Here is a 7,699-nt window from a genome sequence, read left to right as displayed (position 1 = left end):
TACACTGAGAGTCACAGAGACCTAAAGCACATGAACAAGAGTTTAGGATGATCTCACATTTCCGTGTGGGGGCGGGTGAATGTGAGAGGCTGGACAGGAATGTATTGGAATCGTCAAGTTGAAAGGTAGCGGGGCATGTGTGAGAGTTTCAGCTGCTGACCAGTTGGGCTGGCGGTGGAGACAGGTGGTGTTTTGAGGATTAAAATATCTTGTTGTTAAATCTGGATTTCAGTGTGGTTTAGCTTCAGACAGTTCCCAAAGAGAGGGATGGACTTGGTAGTTAGGAAATTAAATTTATGGTGGTAATTGAAGACAGTGGGTGGGATTCTCTCAGCCCGGGGTAGGCCGGAGAATCCCCGCGACTGGCATGAATCGCGCCATGCCACCCCGACGTCGGCACGTGACTCTCAGCCCGGGATGGGCCAAGCGGCCGTCGTGAAAACGGCAAGTCCTGCCGGCGCCGTCCACACCTGCTCTTAGCCAGCGGGACCTCAGCGTGGAGGGGTCGGGGGAGGGAGGGGGTGGGGGCTCCGATGTGGCCTGGACCACCGATCGGCATGCCGGCCTCTCTGGCTGGGGGCCTCCTTTCCTACACGCTGGCCCCTGTAGTCCTGCGTCATGTTGCGTCGGGGCCAGCGCGTTGAAGGAAGCCACTGCGCATGCGTGGATCCCACGGCATCCAGTTCATGCCGGGATCAGCAGCTGGAGCGGCGTGACCGCTCCAGTGCAGTGCTGGCCCCCTGTCGGGGCTAGAATTAGTCGTGGGGTTGGCCCATTCACGCCGTCGTAAAACCCGACGGCGTGGACACTCTACGGTGGGATTAGAGAATCCCACCCATTAGCTTTGGTCTTCCCAAATTTTTAATTGGAGGAGATTTCTGCTCATCCAGTACTGGGCTGGCGAGGGGAAATAAATTAAGGTATCTGCAGGTGCGAGACTTCCTTCGTAAACAGGTGTCAACCTTCCCACTCCTACCGCTGAGGGGGATTCAGGACAGGGTAATTTCCAGAGGGTGGGTAGGGGAGGGGAGCGTCTCGGACATCTATAAGGAGCTTTTGGGGTCGGAGGAGACGGAGACCGAGGAGCTGAAGCGCAAGTGGGAGGAGGAACTGAGAGGAGAGATAGAGGATGGTCTATGGGCGGACGCGTTGAGGAGAGTCAACACGTCCTCAACATGTGCCAGGCTCAGCCTGATACCTCAGCCTTAATGAGGGTGGGACCTGTACAAAAGATAAACGGTTTTTGCACTATGTTTATGGTTTCATGTATCTTGTCTATTTTGTTGTTGTTTCTATACCACAAATACCTCAATAAAATGTTTATTTTTAAAAAGGGGCTTACAACACCAGGTTAAAGTCCAACAGGTTTCTTTCCAATCACTAGCTTTCGGAGCATTGCTCCTTCCTCAGGTGAGCAGTGCTCTGAAAGCCAGTGATTTGAAACAAACCTGTTGGACTTTAACCTGGTGTTGCAAGACTTCTTACTGTGCTCACCCCAGTCCAACGCTGGCATCTCCACATCATCATTTTGAAAGCTGGTTTGTCTCAAACTTTCCAGGAGTAAATTGGACCTTTCTGTTTGTGGCTTTAAACAGATGAAACCCTGTGGGTGTGGAGCACAGTAGCATAGTGTGGTGAATGTAATATAGATGTATATATGTTAATTCACACTGTCTTTGTAAGCGCAGTAGCGCTGTCCTACCACTAGGGGGAGTAATGCTGGGAGCACTCAGGAACTTGTACTGGGCTCCACCCTTGGTTCCGCCCACGACTCCTCCCCTAGTGCAGCTGTATAAATACCCGTGTCCAGAGTCAGCCTGGGTCACTACGAGTTCATCGACAGGTAACAGGCTGGCTCTGAAGTAAGTCGATTAAAGCCTAGATTCACATCGGAAACACGTGTCTGGTAAATTGATGGTTCCATCACATAGTGGTTAGCACAATTGCTTCACAGCTCCAGGGTCCATTCCTGGCTTGGGTTACTGTGCACGCTTGGGAGTCTGCACGTTCTCCGTGTCTGTGTGGGTTTCCGCCGGGTGCTCCGGTTTCCTCCCACAGTCAAAATATGTGCAGGTTAGGTGGATTGGCCATGCTAAATTGCCCTTAGTGTCAAAAATTGCCATTAGTGTTGGGTAGGGTTGCTGGGTTGTGGGGATAGGGTGGAGTGTGGGCTTGGGTAGGGTGCTCTTTCCAAGAGCCGGTGCAGAGTTGATGGGCCGAATGGCCTTCTTCTGCACTGTAAATTCTATGATTCCATGATAACCACGGCCGTTTGGGAGATTGGTCCAGATTCCCATCACCATTCCCAAGACAGGAATCAATATTTCTAGTTAAATAAAGATAGCAAAGGAAATGGATCAAGATGGGAAAATGGAGCTGAGGTGTAGATCAAACACGATCTAATTGATAGTGGAGCAGACCCGAGGGGCTAAATGGCCTAGTCCTCTTGTTTCTATGATTTGGCTGCAATCCTCCAGCAATGATTACACCAGATAGGGGACAGTTTGTGATGTCTTGAAGAGGATAAGTATCAGTACTGACTGTGAGCTGACCAGAAATGGGAAGTTTATGCGATTTCTGGAGGGTGAGGTGCTGCTCAGTAGCAGCACGGTAGCATTGCGGATAGCACAATCGCTTCACAGCTCCAGGGTCCCAGGTTTGATTCCGGCTTGGGTCACTGTCTGTATGGAGTCTGCACATCCTCCCCGTGTGTGCGTGGGTTTCCTCCGGGTGCTCCAGTTTCCTCCCACAGTCCAAAGATGTGCAGGTCAGGTGGATTGGCCATGCTAAATTGCCCTTAGTGTTGGGTGGGGTTACTGGGTTATGGGGATAGGGTGGAGGTGTTAACCTTGGGTAGGGTGCTCTTTCCAGGAGCCGGTGCAGACTCGATGGGCCGAATGGCCTCCTTCTGCACTGTAAATTCTATGATGATCTGACTGTGAATTGCCCCAAAAGGGGGAGGTTGTGATGTCCATGTGGGCTCAGGATGACCCTACACTGATCTCCCACACACAGGGCAGGTAAACAGTCTCTTCCCAGTGTGAGCGTATTGGTGATTCACTTGTGTTTTAAAATCTCTTCTCAGAGTCACAACATTTAAACAGTCCCTTATTGATGAGCATCCCACATTCAATACAGGTGAAAGCTCTCTCTAGTGTGAGTATTTAAAAAAAATTTAGAGTACCCAATTAATTTTTTTCCAATTAAGGGGCAATTTACCGTGGCCAATTAAGGGGCAATTTACCGTGGCCAATCCACCTAGCCTACATATCTTTGGGTTGTGGGGGTGAAACCCACACAAACACGGGGAGAATGTGCAAACTCCACACAGATAGTGATCCAGGGCTGGGATTGAACCTGGGACCTCGGCTAACCCACTAAGGCGTGCTAATCCACTGAGCCACCATGTTGCCCTCTCGAGTGTGAGTATGCTGGTAAATCTCTTTCCAGGTCAGACGGGTGATTAAACTCCTTTCCACGGTTTCTCCCCAGTGTGACTGTGCATGTGTTTCAAAAGGTCAGACAATAGGTTAAGATCTCGACCACATTCACAACACTTGAACTGTTTCTCCCCACATCAAACAGGGCTCATTGCTTTCATGTGCAAAGGCTGATCATGTTCAGGTCCTGGTGAATCGAGTGATCCTACCAAATCATAAGGTGATGCTTTGCTTTGTTTCCTGTCTGAAAATTCCCCTGGGAAAGGAGTTTCCAGAATACATCAATGTCAGTCTGGGATAGAAATTGACATTTTCTCCCTCCTGCTGCTCCAGGACCACTGCGCATGCGCACATCTCGGCAGACCCCTATAAAGATGGCGGCGACAAAGATAGCGGCCATTGACCAGGGTCTGTCACCAAAGGAAATTTCGCTGCTGACTTTCTGTTTGATACCAACTTGGTACCTTCTTATTCGGGATGCACGCTTGCACCGGGTGGGTATAAAGTCGCCCCGTTCATCCGTCTCCCGTTTATCATCCCCTCACTCATTCTGATTGGTTGGAGGACCAGCAGCTCCTGCTCGGTCATCTGGCCCCGCCTCCATCCCCCTATTGGCCGCGTGCAGCAGTCAATCATTCACCATGCATTGTGAGGTGTTAGGTGAGAGGTCAGTGTCGGCGGGGGGCGGGGTTTACAAATCCCGAGTGGGGTCTCAGAGCCGAATGTGGAACAATGAACATTCTCGACTCTCGCTATCCGTCACTTCCGGCTTCTCTCCACAACCTCACAGAGACCAGGGGGAGAAACACTGATCCAGTGACAATGTCACTGCATTAGTCACCCAGAGAGACAGGAAAATGTTCTGGGGACATGGGCTCAAATCCATTAAATTAATAAAATCCTTGTTGCCTCACGGCGCTGAAGACCCGGGTTCGAATCCCAGCCCTGGGTCATTGTCCGTGTGTAGTTTGCACATTCTCCCCGTGTCTGCGTGGGTTTTGCCCCCACAACCCAAAAGATGTGCAGGATAGGTGGATTGGCCACGCTAAATTGCCCCTTAATTGGAAAAAATAATTGGGTTATCTAAATTTATTTTAAAAAGAATTAATAAAATCTGGAATTTATAACACCATAAGACATCGGAACAGAATTAGGTCACTCGGCCCATCGAGTCCATTCAATCATGGCTGATATTTTTCTCATCCTCATTCTCTTGCCTTTTCCCCAGAAACCCCGATTGCCTTATTAATCTTAAAGACACTCAGTAATTTGGACTCCACAACCTTCTGCGTCAAAGAGTTCCACAGATTCACCACCCTCTACTGAAGAAGTGCCTCATCTCTGTTTTGAAGGATCCTCCCTTTAGTCTGAGATTGCATCCTCTGGTTCTAGTTTTTCCTACTCGTGGAAACATCCTCTCCACGTCCACTCTATCCAGGCCTCGCAGTATCCTGTAAGTTTCAATAAGATTCCCCCCCCCCCCCCCCATCCTTCTTAACTCCCAATGAGTAAAGACCCAGAGTCCTCAACCATTCCTCATATGACAAGCTCTTCATTTCAGGGATCATTCTTGTGAACCTCCTCCAAGGCCAACACATCCTCCCTCAGATATGGGGCCCAAAGCCGCTTACGATACTCCAAATGGGGTCTGATCAGGGCCTCAGAAGTACATCCCTGCTCTTGTATTCGAGCTCTCTCGACATGAATGCTAACATTGCATTTGCTTTCCTAACTGCTGACTGAACCTGCGCGTTAACCTCAAGAGAATCTTGAACAAGTCCTTTTGCGCTTCTGATTTCCTAAGCATTTCCCCATTTAAAAAATTGTCTATGTCTCCATTCCTGACTGAGGCTCCACTGAGAAAATCTCCACACAATCAGTTCTGGACTCAAAGTTAAAGTCTGTTATTCTGTCCGCTCAGTCAGGGTGATACAGAATCATGTCTTGTCACAAATCATGAATTAAGTTATCTCCAGTTGTGGACTTTGTTCAAAAGGATCAAGGTTCAAATGACAGTATGGTGGTACAATGGTTAGCCCTGCTGCCTAAGAGCGGCAGGAACCCGGGTTCAATTCTGGCCTTGGGTGACTGTGCGGAGTTTGTACATTCTCCCTGTGTCTATCTCAGTATCCTTTGCGTTCTCCGGTTTCCTCCCGCAGTCCATAGATGTGTGGGTTAGATGGAATAGCCATGATCAATGTGCAGCATTATGGGAAAAGGGCGAGGGAGTGGGCCTAGCCTAGATGGAGTACTCTTTCGGAGGGTCAGTGCAGACTCTATGGGCCAAATGGCCTCCTTCTGCACTATAGGGATTCTATGAATCTTCCAGCCACAAAAAAAATCAATCATCACTTCCTGCCATTAACCCAATTATGGATCAAATTTATAACTTGCTTTGGATCTTTTGAGATTTTATTTTTCTTCCCAGTCTACCATGTGAGCCCTTGACGGTGTGAAGAGATTGTTTCCATTTGTGGGAGAATCCAGAACTAGATGTCAGAATTCAATGAAAGTTACAGATAATTCCAGGGGAAATAAGGAGAAATAAGGAGTTGACTCCAAGCGGTTAGGATGTGGAACTCGCTAGCACAGGAGACAGTTGTGGCAAAAGGCCAAGATACCTTCAAAAGGAAACTAGACGAGTGCATGAGAGGAAAGGGAATAGAAAGAGAAACTGCACATCTGAGCCGAGTAGATGGAATAGGAGGAGATGCTTGTGTCATCAGCAGACCATAGACGGGCCGAATGCCTGTTTCTATTCTCTGTAATCTGTGAACTTCTATGTCAACTCTTTTATAGGGTATCAGAGGGGCGAATTTACAGACTGGAATCTAAAACCAATTATCAGGATCTGTCAGAGTGGCTCAATTCATCAGGATCGGAATATGGAAGGAGAAATTGTTGTTTGTTCTGTCTGTGAGAAAAAACAGCACACCATTTACTGTGGGGAGAACCTGCCCGTTTGTTCTGTGTGTGGACAAGGCTTCAACTGATCATCCAACCTGGAGAACCACGAGGACAACCACATCCTGGTGAAACCGTGGCAATGTGAGAACTGTGGGAAAGTATTCCAATACCAATCCCAGCTGGAAACTCATCAATACATTCACAGTGGGGAGAGACCGTTCCCTTGCTCCTTGTGTGGGAAGGGATTCACGCGATCATCTGAACTTCTGAGACACCAATATACTCACACTGAGGAGAGGCCGTACACCTGCTCCGTGTGTGGGAAGGGATTCATCAATTCATCCGCTCTTCGGATACACCAGCGAATTCACACTGGGGAAAGGCCGTTCATTTGCACCACTTGTGGGAGAAATTTCACTCAGTCATCCCACCTGCTGACACACCAGCGGATTCACACTGGGGAGAGACCGTTCACCTGCTCTGTGTGCTGGAAAGGATTCACACGGTCGACCCACCTCAATGCCCACCAACTGGTTCACACTGATCAGAGACCTTATAAATGTTCTGATTGCGAGATGAGCTTCAAAAGCAGGCATGAGGTGCTGACTCACCAAGGTACACACACTGGGGAGGGACTGTTCACCTGCTCGGAGTGTGGGAAAGGATTTGTGCTTTCATCTAACCTCCTGAGACATCAGCGAGTTCACACTGGCGAGAGGTTGTTTTCCTGCTCCGAGTGTGGGAAAGCATTCACTCAGTCGTCCCACCTGGTGAGACACCGACGAGTTCACAAGTGATGACAGGATTTTGATTTTCATGTTGTTGCTGCTGTTAATCACATCCAAATGATACCATTATGACGGCGGAAATTTGTTTCTGTATATATTAATGTCTGGACTGAAGTTTACAATTGTGGTTATTTATCAAATATATCCGATTTGTTTTCATCCTACAAACCATTGTTGTAAATTTTTGTCTTCTCCACCTGAGTGTTTAACATCACCTGTCTGGAGCTCAGAAAGGATAATCTCGGGGAGGATTGTACGGCAGGAACCGAACTTCAGCCTGGACACAGTTCAGGAGCACAATGATTGTCCACATCTTATCCCTATTGGATAAAATCAAACACAGCAACATTGCACTGAAGTTACTGTGAAAATCCCCTAGTCACCACATTCTGGCGCCTGTTTGGGTACACAGAGGGAGAATTCAGAATGTCCAATTTACCTAACAGCACGTCATTCGGGACTTGTGGAAGGAAACCGGAGCACCCAGAGGAAACCCACGCAGACTCTGGGTGAACGTGCAGACTCCGCACAGACAGTGACCCAAGCTGGGAATTGAACCTGGGA

General features: G+C 48.6%; 1 protein-coding gene across 1 annotated transcript; it reads left to right on the top strand.

Moving 5' to 3' along the window:
* Positions 1-6,433: 6,433 nt before the first annotated feature.
* Positions 6,434-7,303, top strand: LOC119952415 (gastrula zinc finger protein XlCGF71.1-like; the record flags this gene model as incomplete). The annotated part of the gene is made up of 1 exon (XM_038776153.1): positions 6,434-7,303. A coding segment is annotated over one exon (711 nt), but the record flags the coding sequence as incomplete, so codon positions are not given.
* Positions 7,304-7,699: the final 396 nt, after the last annotated feature.

This window comes from Scyliorhinus canicula, chromosome 17 (genome assembly GCF_902713615.1).
Source record: "Scyliorhinus canicula chromosome 17, sScyCan1.1, whole genome shotgun sequence".
Classification (NCBI taxonomy): Eukaryota; Metazoa; Chordata; class Chondrichthyes; order Carcharhiniformes; family Scyliorhinidae; genus Scyliorhinus; species Scyliorhinus canicula.
This window is presented reverse-complemented; position numbering and strand designations above follow the sequence as displayed.